This window comes from Quercus robur, chromosome 12, assembly GCF_932294415.1.
Source record: "Quercus robur chromosome 12, dhQueRobu3.1, whole genome shotgun sequence".
NCBI classification, from domain to species: Eukaryota; Viridiplantae; Streptophyta; class Magnoliopsida; order Fagales; family Fagaceae; genus Quercus; species Quercus robur.
The window spans coordinates 35,219,219-35,234,281 of record NC_065545.1 but is presented as its reverse complement, the minus strand read 5'-3'; the positions used below and the strand labels follow the sequence as shown (position 1 = coordinate 35,234,281).

The 15,063-nt window shown below is 35.7% G+C and overlaps 3 protein-coding genes across 4 annotated transcripts; 1 reads left to right on the top strand and 2 right to left on the bottom strand.

The window, feature by feature from the left end:
* Positions 1-364: 364 nt before the first annotated feature.
* LOC126709838 (uncharacterized) lies at positions 365-3,075 on the bottom strand. The gene is made up of 2 exons (XM_050410185.1): positions 2,565-3,075; positions 365-1,230 (listed from the first exon to the last, which is right to left on the bottom strand). Exons 1-2 carry the CDS (start codon positions 3,033-3,035, stop codon positions 586-588), a joined length of 1,116 nt encoding a protein of 371 aa, XP_050266142.1. The 5' UTR covers positions 3,036-3,075; the 3' UTR covers positions 365-585.
* A 5,148-nt stretch (positions 3,076-8,223) lies between these two features.
* On the bottom strand, positions 8,224-8,934 carry LOC126708431 (uncharacterized). The gene has a single exon (XM_050408224.1). It carries the CDS (start codon positions 8,932-8,934, stop codon positions 8,224-8,226), a length of 711 nt encoding a protein of 236 aa, XP_050264181.1.
* A 2,781-nt stretch (positions 8,935-11,715) lies between these two features.
* LOC126709035 (monooxygenase 2) lies at positions 11,716-14,776 on the top strand. Of its 2 annotated transcripts, XM_050409102.1 has the most exons (6): positions 11,716-12,048; positions 12,445-12,591; positions 13,049-13,114; positions 13,229-13,391; positions 13,680-13,908; positions 14,085-14,776. In XM_050409102.1, exons 1-6 carry the CDS (start codon positions 11,816-11,818, stop codon positions 14,588-14,590), a joined length of 1,344 nt encoding a protein of 447 aa, XP_050265059.1. In that variant the 5' UTR covers positions 11,716-11,815; the 3' UTR covers positions 14,591-14,776. The 2 variants fall into 2 exon arrangements, with proteins under 2 accessions (XP_050265059.1, XP_050265060.1); XM_050409103.1 differs by lacking the exon at positions 11,716-12,048 and having other exon boundaries at positions 13,041-13,114.
* Positions 14,777-15,063: the final 287 nt, after the last annotated feature.

Genomic DNA, 15,063 nt, shown 5'->3' with positions numbered 1-15,063 from the left:
CAGAGTCTAAGCTAGACTTCAAAAAAAAAAAAAAAAAAAAAAAAAGAGGAGCTTAGGTTCAAGGTGAGGATGTGCAAATTTGTATTATAGGGGGTTCAAAACAATTTTTTTTAAGAATATTATATATAAAAATAAAAAAATCAGGTTAGGGGGTTCATTTGAAACCCCCTTACTACAACGTAGCGCCGTCCTTGAGTCTAAGTACCAATACAATGCATACAGGCAGGTACAATATGAAATTCACTCCCTTAGGTAGGTCAAACTCCTCACAATGAACCAAGGCGTAAGCTAAGTCTAAATTAAAAAAATGCTTACACGTAGATAACAAATAAGCTAAATTAAATGAGCAAACAATGCACAAAAATTACAAACAACTCAAAAGTCTTTTGATCATTCAAATACATAACTGGCTTTCATCATTCAAATACAGATAAAATAACAATTACAGATAGATGGTAAAATTAAAACCCATACCAAATCAAGCTAACGACTAACATGAAACTTTAACCAAACAATTATTCCCCTTTCCTAGAATCACATATAGAAAAAAAAAAATTAAAAGAAATTCAAACTAACCAGCTTGTCCTAGGGTTTGTTCTCATTAGGAATTGTGACTAATATGTTCGCTCCAAGAGCAGCCTGATTAAGAGGTGGAATTGCAATGACAAGACCATCAAAAATTGACCCAATCCAACATGAAACATGCATAGGTTTATTCCCATCACGAAAAGCTACCTCGTTGGCCCCTAAACATTCATCCCAACTTGCACAAGTGACTTGAGTCTTGAGAGTCAATTGTGGATTAACATGTCCATGTTTAGAATACTTTGCTATCTCAATGACCTCGGAGTTTTCTTTCACAATCAAAGAAAACTCTGAAGCCATTGTGCTACCAAGTCTTTTCTCTGTCTCCTCAATGCAAAGCAATGCAAGTGACTTGCAAAATTCACCATAATCCAAATTTGCAATTTCATTAGTAGTGACCTTGAAATGCATGGTTTGACCACAATCATTTCTTGGACTACGGCTAATTATGTTGGCAGGGGAATGACCATTTGTTTTATGATTAGGAAGGTAAAATATGGGTTTTGTGGATTCATTGTTATTGGAAAGTATATTGTTGTGCATGTTTGCCCAATTATTGAGGAAGTTATCCTTCACCAAAATGTCTGCCAGAAGAAGGCTACAGCTAATACCAACCGAGTATCCACCACACCTGAAGTTTGTCACCTGTAGGAATTGGAAAATCATCAGAGAAAAAAAAAAAAAAAAAAAAAAAAACTACTCCATTTTAATTCACACTTCTATCTAGCTTACTTTTGAATCTAATTAGAACCCTTGCATATATTGGGCCATTAGATGAATGTTGTTGTCGACCTTGGGTTTTTGGTACTGTCCCATTTGAAAAATAAATAAATGTCACACTTCACACGTTCGGCCAAAAGTAGAAGAAACATGGAATTTGTTTTTTTTTTCGTATTTATTATTGCCTTAGAGTAACCATCACGTCAAGGGCAATATATAATGTTTCACACAATATCCATATATTAAGCATTATATTTTTACATTACTCTTTTTCTTTTTTTTTAATACGAGATAAAATTTCTACTCTAGCCTAATCTAAGTGTATACGTGTGTGAAGTTCCCTCCTAGAGACTTAAACCCCGGCCCTTACCCCCTACACCCCACAAACACTTATACTTATGAAGTAACCACTGCACCAAAGATACGCGGTGGTAAGAGTGTGGACATTACTAAAAAGTCTAAAACTATCAAACCTTTGTTGGAACATGTGTGCACTAAAAGTCATTGTTATGTTAAGTTATTTATCCCCCCCCCCCCCCCGGGCGACCCCCTCTCTCTTCAATCTATATGGAGTATATAATAATAGGTGAAGTTGAGAAAAACTCAAATTAGAATTTCAATTGAAGTTCTAATTTTGCGCCATGTGTCCTATTAAAAAGTTTTATTTCTTATTTTTAGAATCAAATATGGAGTACAAAAACCAAAGAAACTAAAATAAATGAATCGTAAAAAAAAAGTACTTCACAATAATTATAAAAAAATTGACAATTTACCTTTTATACCTAATAATATCCTTACAAAAATTTTTAAAGAGTTAATAAAATATAAAAATGACTATCAATAATATTTAAATTATATATAAAGAAATTATATTACGCTTTTTTTTTTTTGAATTTCAGTTTATGGTATCCGCTCCTAATTATATTATGCATCTTATTATATATCTTTAAGTGTATCCATGCATATGTATGAAGTTGCAACTAGTTCCAATGAATGCATTTAGCTTATAGATATTGACATATTGTGTCAAAGTCTTGTCAAAATTTAATTTGTGAGAGGCAATACACATCCATACAAGACAGTGCAGCACACTTTTAAAGACACTCATCATTTGTAAGATTGATTAAGAGAAAAAAACGCTTAAATTAAACTTGTTACATATAAACTGTTTTAATATTTACTCAGCCAGAACTTTCTAACATAACTATAAAAATAGTCTAGATTTTATTTTTCCTTGATATGTAAGCTTAATTAGTTACCTGAACATAAAATAACGGAGAGAACTGAGGATTATGTTGATCAATATCATTCCAAGAAACAAGCTGAGCTTCTGCTTCTTCCTTTTCTTTCATTTCAAGAAACTCCGATAAAGTTATATCCACTTGTGCCTCCACCAGCCGAGCATTACTATCATTGGACACAATTTCTAACTCTCCATTACCATCCTCTCCGCGCCGGAGCCTTCCACTAAGCAATGGCTGCTCGCACAATGCTCTTGCTAGTGACTCCTTAGCCCAACCTGCAAAAAGTGACCCTGAATCCTCCTCACTCACATTCTTGTAGTAAAGAACTACATGAAGACACCTTCGGAATATTCCTGAACCAACAGGGTCCGTAGCCAAAACTCGGCGCACCGGTCTCTGATCAATCAGCTTATAAGGTATCACTGTTAACAGAGATTCAATCTTTAACTTATGGACATTGGTGATACCATTATTCGGACTTGCCATTTCTTTAGAGAACTGGTGCACAACTTCACATTAGGTAAGGTGCGTATTTATAGGGGAATGTAAATAGGGGCATGATTATTTAATAACTAGACTCAAAATTAATTAACAAATCGTGCTAGGTTCAAAATGGTGTAGTTAATGAGAGCCTGAACAGATTGGTACGATGATATATACCTATCACACTTAAAGATAGACAAGGAAGGTGCAAGTGAGGGAGAGTCACGTTAGGTCTTATCACTCTCTTTCTGGCCTGTTTATGTCATAATTTCCTTCATTTCAAGGACATAGTCACCTAGAGGAGGGTACCCAACAATTGCCAACTGATTCGTACATTCAACCCAAACTAATTTGATATATGTGTTTTAATAACAGTTTTCGGTGTTTAAAGTTGAGTTTAAACACTAAGGCTGCATTTGTTTCGCCTGAAAAGCATTTCAAGAAATCATTTTACACCCTACTGTGTGTTTCGTTGCACATGGAAAATTTGGTCAAACGAAAAATCATTTCCGTTGACCGTAAAACTCTCCCACTTCAACCGTAAAATCAATTACACTCTCATTTTACCTTCAAATGATTTACAGGACTTAGATAGAGAGAGAGAGAGAGAGGGAGGGAGAGAAGAAAGATCACAAGGGTCCGAAACCCATCTCCCCTCAGCTCCACCCCACGCACCAACGAGAGAAAGACGCAACTCCACCCCACTCGCAGACGTTGGTTCAAGGTCCCCCACACTCCAACAAGCAGCGCTGCCGTACCCAATCCACTCAACCTCACCTCTGCCCACTTTGAGCTCTGTATGTACTCGATCCACCAAGGCAAAACTCTCCCTCACGCCAGCAAAGCCCATCTCATCTCCAACATCTTCGATCCGTCGCTCCCACGTCGCTGGCAAGATCGCACCCCAGCACCGATCCACCCTCTATAATACCCGATCCACATCCCACACTTCTCTCAAACTCAAACTCACCTCTGAGATCACAGTGTCGAGATCTCACCCCAGCACTGCCGAATCGCGCCGCCGAGATCGTCGCCCATGACCCACCCATGACCGATCTCTCTCTTTATCGATCTACCTGTCCCTTTCCCTCAATTTTTATCACTCTCTCTGCCTCCCTCTCTCAGTTTGACTGAATAGTTTGAGTTTAAGGAATGGTTTTGTTTTGATTTTTGTTTTTTTAAGTTTATATATTGTAATTTTCTATTATAAAATTCGTTTGGAAGCTGAGAAAGTGGTTGAGAAAATGTGACAAAATAGCATTTTCAGAATGCAAACAAACACATAAAAATATTTTCTAAAACAATTTTTATAATGTAGCCAAACACTTGAAAATATTTTCGGGTTTCACCTAAAAATATTTTACATTCGAAAAATATTTTACATTCAACCAAACGCACCCTAAAACACGTACTTTTACCACACTTTTTAATCCATGCGTAATTTCTACAACACTTCAACAACGAATACTCCTCACTCACATTCTTATAGTAAAGAACTACATGAAGTCACCCTCGGACTATTCCTGAACCAACAGGGTCTGTAGCCAAAACTCGGAGCACCGGTCTCTAATCAATCAGCTTATAAGGTATCACAGAGCTTCAATCTTTAACTTATGGACATTGGTGATACCATTATTCGGACTTGCCATTTCTTTAGAGAACTAGTGCACAACTTCACATTAGGTAAGGTGCGTATTTATAGGGGAATGTAAATAGGGGCATGATTATTTAATAACTAGGCTCAAAATTAATTAACAAATCGTGTTAGGTTCAAAATGGTGTAGTTAATGAGAGCCTGAACAGATTGGTATAATGGTATATACCTAACACACTTAAAGATGGACAAGGAAGGTGCCAGTGAGGGAGAGTCACGTTAGGTCTTATCACTCTCTCTGGCCTGGTTATGTCATAATTTCCTTCGTTTCAAGGACATAGTCACCTAGAGGAGGGTACCCAACAACTGCCAACAACTTGATTACTACATTCAACCCAAACTAATATGGTATATGTGTTTTAACAAAGTTTCAGTATTTAAAGTTGAGTTTAAATACTAAAACACGTATTTTTACAACACTTTTTAATTCATACTTAATTTCCACAACACTTTAACAACGATAATAGAAATCTCTAACCAAACGGACTCTAAATTTTTGTGAACATCTTTCTCACCTTGTTCTTGTGAATTTACAATTTAGGACATGTGCAGCCCACAAATTAGCTTCTTCTTCTTCTTCTTCTTCTTCTTTAGTAATGTTTGTGGGCTCCTGATATATTTGCTGACCACTTCTTGAAAATGAGATGTGAACTTGATTAATTTTTTAACTGAGAAAGAAAAACTTTAGACAATTTTGCGCATGGGCCACTCATAAATTTAGCAAATTTTTTCCTTTTTTTTTTTTTTTTTTTCCTTAAACATGATATGATTTGACAATTTTGCGCATGGGCCACTCATAAATTTACAACTTCTATAATTTGTATGTTAGGTGGAGGACGTGCCATTCATTGTGGACGGATAGTAGATAACTGGTATGGTATAATTATTAGATATTTTTTTCTATGTTTGAAAAAATTAGTGATTTTCTTTTACCAGTAAATACATTGGAATCAAAATTTGCATAACTTACAGAAACAAAAAAAAAAAAAAAAAAAAAACAAAAAAAATGCTGCTAAAATCATATGGAGCATTTTGTTAGTAACTGGTATGGTACAATTATTAGAGATTGTTTCTATTTTTTTTTTAAAGGATTTTCTTTTACTAATAAATACTTTGAAATAAAAATTTGCATAACTTACCACAACAAAATGATGATAAAAACATATGGAGCAAAAAAAAAAAACAATATTGTGGGTAGAAGACATAATTATGGTCTTGTTCTAAATCAGTTTGAAAAATCGGGATGATGATGTTGCTTGAGTGCAACTATTTCATGTAAAATATTAAAAGATAAGTTAAGATAAAGGGTGTTCACACGTCAGTTTAAATTAGGATACAAGTCAACTCATCACCTAACACGATCGACCAAATCGGGTCAAATAATTTCAAATCACATTGTCATTTGAAGGAATGTGTAAAACCCATGGTTCCTTAGTTTGATCCATAGATCTTCTACTTGAATCATCGAGGGAGTTGTACTTGTGATGTTGTTTGGATGATTGAAGTGTTTGAAGAATTATTGTAGAAATGGTGCTTGAGAAAGCTAAGAATATTTAGATGAAGCTAATTGAAGAGAGTGATGTTGCATTGAAGCAATCTAGTATCTTTCTCAAGAAGCTCCCTCATAATTTTCCTCTCATCCTATTATCTAGGTATTTTTGAAATTATGTTTACCCTTTGTTGTCTTTCTCATCATGTTTTCTTTTATTTGTTGTATTTTTTTGGTACTGAAAAGAAGACAAAAATAATATGATTAAGATTTGAAGTTTCATTTTTTTAGTTTTCTCTCATATATGTTTAGTTGGGAAAATGGAAAATTAGAGAAATGGAAAACTGTTGAGAAAAAATTTACAATTATATCCCCATTAAATAAAACAAAAGGTAATACCTTTTTCTATTAAAAAATTGTGTAAGGACACTTTTTTTTTTTAATTTTTATAAAGAGCATAAGTCAAATGATCCAAAACAGATGGAAAAGAAAATACAAAAAAATATACAAAAAAGAGGTACATAAAAAGAAAAAGACTAAAGAAGAAAACCAAAGGAAAAAAAAAAAAAAAAAAAAAAAAAAACCAGTTGGGTTTAGAAAAAGACAAAAATTAAAGGAAGGAAAAAACTCGACAAACTCATGTGCTCATTGCACATGGGTATTTACTTTTTAGTTTTTTTCTTCATGTGGAGTTTTCTCTCCAATTTTCTCTCTATTTTAGAGAGAACATTTTGATGGGCTAGAGATGAAAATATCTGGGCTCTAACAAATTTTTTTTTTCCACTTCTCCCTCCAACCAAACATCCATTAAAAATATTTTCTCTGCACTTTTTATTTCTATCCTCTTTATTCCACTTTCAACCAAATGAACCCTAAGAGGTGTACAATACAAACTTGGGGACTAAAATAGTAATTAAAATGATCAAGTTGATAATAATTCTGAATTTGAAAAACCCAAAATGTATTTGAACTTTTTCTTTTTAACGTCTAATTAATTAGTACTATTAAACTATTTCAACTTTTAGCGCTCAACTTTATAGTCACTATGACTCAAAGCTCAGAAGTAGAACTAGAATCTCATCACACTACCATAATGTCTTTTTTTAGAACATACATTTAAAGCAAAAAAGGACCCTCAGTGGGTTTCATCAACCAAAAAGAAAAAAGTTATGTTTGGGTTGGAAATGTTAATTATGTAATCCTCACCGACAACTTTAGCTTGGTTGAGTATCATCAATAATATGCACATGTGACATGACTCGGCAAAGTGTGTCCTGTCATGTTCGGTCTTCCCACTACCCATTCATCAAGAAGAGGATGCTACAATATTTATGTTCAGTTTAGATTATGGAGGAGGGAGAAGAAGTAGAGTAGAGTAGATTTGTCCCAAAATTAGTTTATTTTCAACTAACTCTACTTTACTCCCCTTAATCCAAACGGACCCTTAGTGTATACAAATTGCAAAACCTTTGCTCTCGAACAATTGTACTCATTACTTCCCTACATACATGTGAGATTTATGCACCAATTTAGATGGAGAGAGAGTAAAGTAGAGTTGGCTCCCTCTCCATCCAAACTAGCGGCCATAAATGAACTTGAAAATGATATGTCAATTTGTTATATAGAATATCACTTTTACAAATAATTGTGTGATCCTCCACAAGCAAAAGTTGCATCATTCATTTGGGCCTTACGCATTGCACAAACTAAAGGAATTCAAAAGATTTTGGTGGAGGGAGATTTTAAACTATGTGTTGATGCTTTAAATTCAAGTTTAATTTATGTTGAGAGGTTCATTTCCACCCTGTTGAGTAATGTGATTGAGCTTAGCTGAGGTCTTGTTCAATGTGTATTTAGCTAGATTAGGTGTTATGCTAATTGTGTTGCATAAGTCCTTACTAAATTTCCTGTTTTTTATAAATTTTTGAATTTTTTCCTCATGCCATTTCCAAACAATTGAGAAAAGTTAATGAAATTGGTTTTTTTTATTAAAAAGAAAAACCAAAAAAAAATCAATTCAACTAATAATTATCAAGCAATAAAATCCCTTAATGATGAGGGCACCCTTTTTTTGAGGAAGAAGCTTGTAAATCATTATTGGCTAAATCAGCCCGTACAAAATGGTAAATGTCTGGTGGTACATCTTCCATCCAGACAGTTAAATTTGGTTCCTTAATAGCCCTTCGTGCCAATGCATGAGCTACATTATTCCCTTGACGGCGTATTTGAGAGAAAACTACAGATTGGAAGGCTCCTGCCAAGCATTTGATATCTTGCAGAATGTGTCCATGCAAAGCTAGAGATGGACTTTGGTCTTGAAGTTCTCTGCATATAACCTCTGAGTCGCCTTCTAGAATAACTCTGTTGAAACCAAGTTCAAGTGCAAATTCCATAGCTCGCCTCGCTGCTAAGGCTTCGACCTGTGCCACTGTTGTTAGGAGTGGCGCAAGCTGTGTCATTGAAGCCAACACCTCGCCTTTCTCATTTCTGATAACAGCGCCGAGACCAACTTTCCTTTGCTTAGTGAAGACCGCTCCGTCGTAGTTGATCTTGTAACACCCTTGGTCTGGTGGCTTCCATCGAACATGTTTCCTGTGTTGAGGCGTCCCCAATTGATGATGAATGAGCTGGAATTTGTTCTTCCTATCCTTAGATAAGACATGAATCTGATCAAGGGGGCAAGCTTGTAGTTTGAGTCGCACTTGGTTCCGCCTGTTCCACACGGCCCAGCTGGTAAACGCCAGCAGCTCCACGTCCATCCTAATTTGTTTAATTATGAAGCCTTTTTTTATTTTATGCCACGCACAACATACTAAGTTAGAGCTTGGGGACCATGGCATGCAGTAACCTTCCTAGAATGTTTTAAGTTTCTCTTGCATTCAAGGATAATTTTAGTAAAATACATGAATAGGTCCCCTAAAAATATTTATATTACACATGATCTTATATTATAATCTTTAACTTTTTTTTTTCTAATTTCACTCCCCAATTTTATAATCTATCTATTCTACTATTTAAAAGGCTTTCAAGCTAGCTCCAAGCCATGGACTTTAAGAGCAATAGCATCAGTCAGTCTAAAATTTTTTGTTTATTTTAGACTAAGAACCTATCTTTTTTATTTTACACACTCACTTCTCAAAATCATCCACATCAGTTCATCTATTCTACAATCTATTTTATTTAAATAATCAATTTTCTTACTTTTTATATTATTTCTCTCAACTATCCTTTTATCCTTTCTGAACTCACACATACACGGATACACAATCTCTCTCTCTCTCTCTACCCATTTTTGAACACACAGATTTTTTGCTGCATCCATGGACAATCCTTTGCTCAAATATCCTCTCCCTCTCTACATCTCGGTCAAATCTCCTCTCCCTCTCTCCCTCATGGTCAAATTTCTTCTACCTCTATTCAAACCCTTAAGCTGCCTCAAGCATCCATCTCCGTCACAAGCACCAATCTACAAGCACAGAGACTTGTTCTAGTTGACCCACAAAGACAGATATCCGCCACAAACACTGAGACCTATTCTAGTCAACCATTAAGCACCGACCCACAACCACAACTTCGCAATAATCCTCTCTGTCTCTATTATGTGTCCATGTGTGTGGGTGTGTCGGATTTTCCTTTGATTTTGTGGCTGGGTTATTATGTATTGCAATCTTGTGGTGGTGGTGGTGGTAGTTGTGTGGTGGTGGGTTGCAGTGGTAGGTGGACAAATTGTTCAGTTGTAGAGAGTGAGATGGAGAAGAAGAGAAAGATTTTGGATTGATCGATGGTGGATTGATCTCTTCTTTCTTACTCCTTTTTCTAGATTGAAAAGGGTCAAGGGAAGGTAGAGATTCTATATTGAAGAGAGAGAGTTGACAAGGTTGAGAAAGGAGAGAGAGAGAAAATATTTAAATAATCAAATACAAAGCTACAATAACCATGCATATTTGCACGGTTAATGTAGCAATTTGGAAATGCACAGTATTATAGAAGGGCTGATGTGGATAGATTTTGAGCAAAAATGTATAAAATGATGCACTTTTTCTATTATAGAATGACTAGTGCGAGTGCTCTAAGTTCTAAATATTCCAAAATATCCCCTCCCTAATCACTTATAGGTTTTCAATTAAGGGGATAAATTCATAAAATAAAAGTCCACAATTTAAAATTTCCCACTAAACCCACGTTCTTCGTACTTTACAACATCCTAATCTCTTATTCTTTATCTTTTTGAAATTGAAACAGACGTACTTCATTTTATGTTCAATTTAAAACTCCTAAATTTTAGTTAAATTTTTGAGAAATTATTTTGAAAAATGATTTTCTAGTGTTTTCTCAACCCACAAAATTGGTTGGCACTCATTTTCTATTACTATTTCTCTCAAATAAACAATTTAAAAATAAAATAAAAAAATTGCACAACCCATTCAAACCTTGCAAGACCAAACAAAATCAAAGCTGCAATCCAAATTTGATCAAAAAGCCCAAAAAGAAAAGATAAAAATCCAGTACAGTGGATCTAGATTATGCACCATCAAGTCAAATTGGACTAAGGACATGTGCCATTGGAATCAAACATGAGCTTGGTGCCTTGACTAACCACCCCATCCTCGTGAGACTCGGAGGATGGGGTGGTTCAAATCTCAGAGAGAGAGAGAGATGGGTTTAAAGAAATGATTATTTAAATAAACAGTAACTTTGAAAATTGATTCTAAAAACAAAAAACACCTCAAAAGATGTTTTGAAAAAGAGAAGTGTTACATCCACAATATTTTCACAACAAATCCTAGGTTATTACTAATAAGTTGTTATTGATTCTAATTTGAATCTATTAATGAAATTACTTTTTTGTCCACCAATAACAACCAGTAACAATTTGTCACTTAAAATTTGTTGTACAAGTATTGTGAAAATGTTGTAAACATAACATTTCTCTTTCAAAAATCCTCTGATTTTTGGAAAACAGTTTTTAGAATTCAGAAACTAAACATGTCTACCATTGGTAGGTCCCACCGTTTTTTATATTTAAATTCAAAAAAAAAAATTCAAATTCAACTACCTAACAGCTCCGAAGAGTTTAGAGAGTTACAATGACTCTCTATATATATAGAGTTTGTGTGGCAATTTGATTTTCAAACCCTCAAGTGAGGCTATTAATGATTCATTTGGATTGAGGAGGAGGGTAGTCTATTTTCAATCAACTTTACTCTACTTCCTTCCACTCTTCCTCCCTCCCCCCTCAATCCAAATGGGCCCTTAGTGTTGGAGCTGGAATTTGGGTGATGCTCGGTAAAAAGAATGAAGAGTGAAAGGAAGGATGTTGTAAATGTTCTTATAAGTTGCATGTATACATTTTTTGTGTGTATACGTTATTGATAAAGAAAGTTACACCATCCTGCCTGCCCAACAATTTAGGCCCAACGGGCCTGCTCCTCTCACGTTACTTACGGCCTTAACTTCAAAAAGGGCTTTTGAAATCATTCCCCGGGAACAAAAAAATAAATCACAAATAATAAAGCGTTTTATGGTCACCACTCGTTTCCATGTCTGGCCAACCTTAGACTCTCTCTCTCTCTCTCTCTCTCTCTCTCACTCTTAATATCACACAAACTTTGTATAGGCATAGCCAACCCCGAGCAACCAATGGCTACCAGCTCTTCCTATGTTCTGTTTCTAAAGTCTCCTCACTCACCACCTTCTTTAACTACACCACTTTCACATAACCAATCTTGGTTTCAATCAAGAATTATTAGAAGAACTAAACCCATTAGTACTGTGCAATCAGTCATCAAAGGTCAAACCAATGTAAGAAAGGAGGGTATTGTCATCATTGGAGCGGGAATTGCTGGCCTTGCCACCGCCTTGTCCCTTCATAGGTTGGCTTTTTTTGAGTTTCATGTTTTTTTGTGTTTGCTTTCTCTGGTTCACAAACTGTACTAAATTGTCCGAGTGTCCCTACAAAGGGCTGGTTGGAAATGGTGTGTTACTATTCTTTTGAAATTAATTCGATAAAAGTTAATCATTTTATTGTGGAATGAAGGGTGAAATGATAGACAGGAAATCACGTTTATGTTTTTGTACATGCTCCTGATATATAATCTCACGACCTGTTTTTTTTTAAAAACTGAAAATTGTTGTTTGAAAATATTTGTAGAAATATGTGTGGATGAAAAAGTGTGTAGAAATACATATAATGTTCTTTAAAAACTTAAAATTGTTGTTTGAAAACACAAACCAAATACCCCCTAAACTTTCTTAATTTGAAATATCAGGCTTGGACTTGGGTCATTGGTGCTTGAGCAGGCAGACTCACTTCGGACTGGTGGAACTTCACTCACCCTTTTCAAGAATGGGTGGCGTGTGTTGGATGCAATAGGAGTAGGAAATGATCTCAGGAGACAATTCCTTGAAATCCAAGGGTATGTGTAATGTGTTCATTTTCCGGTTCAATGTCACTCATCAATGACTGAGTTTGGTGTCAAATTTTGCATTATTCAAGCTGTGACTAAGCTATCAATTTTAATACCATCATCACTTCATTATCCTCATTATATCCACAGTTAGCCGTAGATATCATAAGTCTGGTATTGCTCTAGCACAAATACGGAAATACCAATTATAGGTTGTTTATATTTATTAGAAAAGTAAGGCATGACTCTAATATCATGTTAGAATTTTTGTTATAATTGTGAGTGAGAAGAGAAAAGAGAGAATAAGCGAAAACAAGAATAAACAAGAATTAACGTAGTTCGATCTGACGACCTATGTATAGAACATAAAGCCTTAGAACAGTTACATCAGCTCTATGCGATACTATTTGTCACAGTTATAATTCAAGATTTTTCCCTGACCGTGTCCATGGTATCAGCTGTGCAGGATGGTGGTGAAGTCAGAAGATGGGACGGAGATGCGCTCCTTCAAATTCAAAGATGAAGATGAAAGGTATGAATTTTCTTTCATGTTCTAGGACATATCATGAAACCACTTTTTCCCCCTTAGCCATGTAGGAAACTCTCTTTGTTCCCGTCATTTAGTAGTAATTCTATGGTGGCTCAGCCAAGAGGTCCGAGCTGTGGAAAGAAGGATACTTCTGGAGACTCTAGCCAATCAGTTGCCCCGAGATGCAGTACAATTTTCTTCGAAGCTGGCCAACATTGAGAGAAGTGAGAATGGTGAAATTTTGTTGGAACTTGTGAACGGGACTCGATTATGTGCAAAGGTACTTTGCCTATTACAACAAACCTCAAAATTTTCTGACTGCCTTAATTTAGGCTAGCTATCTATAACCATTCCACAAAGGCTGTTAGAATAATAATGATAGGCAACATTTCTATCCATTTAAGTTTTAGGGACAAGTACTAGTTTCTGTATCATTTCCTATCGACTAAAAATTTTGGACTTGCGTGGTATAAGCTTGCATTTCTAGTATAGTAACTTGCTCTCCTATATTGCCAATTATCATATATAATTACGAAAGTGTGAGTTATCATCTGAGTCTTTCCAACAGGTCGTGATTGGATGCGATGGGATCCGATCTCCAATAGCTAAGTGGATGGGGTTCTCTGAACCGAGGTATGTTGGCCATTGTGCATTCCGTGGGCTTGGATTTTATCCAGAAGGGCAGCCATATGAACCAAAAGTGAATTATATATATGGTAGAGGTTTGCGTGCTGGATATGTTCCAGTCTCTCCCACAAAAGTCTACTGGTTTATCTGCTTCAACAGACCATCGCCAGGTCTATTTTGCATTTGTTATGCATTAGCCTATTCTAGAGACACTTCTAAAATGCTAAAGCTGAAGATTTTGATAAAAAGAATATAAGTGTTCCCACTTAGATTTGGATATTGTTACAAAGCACAATCTTGAGTATCGTTTAGTTCTTATAATGATCTGAAACAAATCTTAATGCAGGTCCAAAAATTAGTGACCCATCTGTGCTAAAGAAGCAAGCTAAAGAACTTGTAAGGAACTGGCCTTCAGAACTATTGAGCATCATTGATCTTAGCCCTGATGACACAATCATTAGAACACCACTTGTAGACCGTTGGCTGTGGCCGGCCATCAGCCCTTCTGCTTCAGATGGTAAGGTTGTTCTAGTTGGAGATGCTTGGCATCCAATGACTCCCAATCTTGGGCAGGGTGCTTGTTGTGCATTGGAGGATGCAGTAGTTCTGGCCAGAAAGCTTGCCAATGCAATCAAGTCTGAACCAGCATCTGTAGAAAGTGCTCTTAGATCATATGGAAGTGAAAGATGGCCCCGCATCTTTCCACTAACCATACGTGCAAATATTGTGGGTTCAGCTTTGCAGTGGGAGAATCCAGTTGTGTGTTCTGTTAGGAACAATGTTATCATCCCTAAGATAGTTAGGCTTGGACCATTGTTGGAGCATACAAATTTTGAGTGTGAACCCCTATAGAAGGCAGAATATTTCATAGTCAGGGCAGTAAGACAAGATTTGGGGCCAAAGACTAGAAAGCTCCTGCCTTCCTTCCCATTTAAACCTTGAAAACCATTGCTGCTTTGTAATCCTATGTAAAGAGACTCTTACAAACTTCATTATAGCTGTAAAAACACATATTTGAATAAATTAGCATTTGGTAGACATCAACAAAGTCCTGTGGACATATAGGATCTTCTTTATCTTCACAGTACTCACATTTTGAGCGTGATCAAAGAAGAATGTCTTAGATGTAGGACAGGTTAGTGAAGGTTATTGCGGAGATAAACACCTTAGGAAGACTCCTTGAGTAGTTAATATAACATATAAAGACACACTTAACTCAAAAGGCTCAAGCTTAATGGGTATGAACTCAACTATATTATATAAATCACTCATTCTTCACATCATTATTCAATGTGAGACTTCACTAACACGTGTATATCCAACTA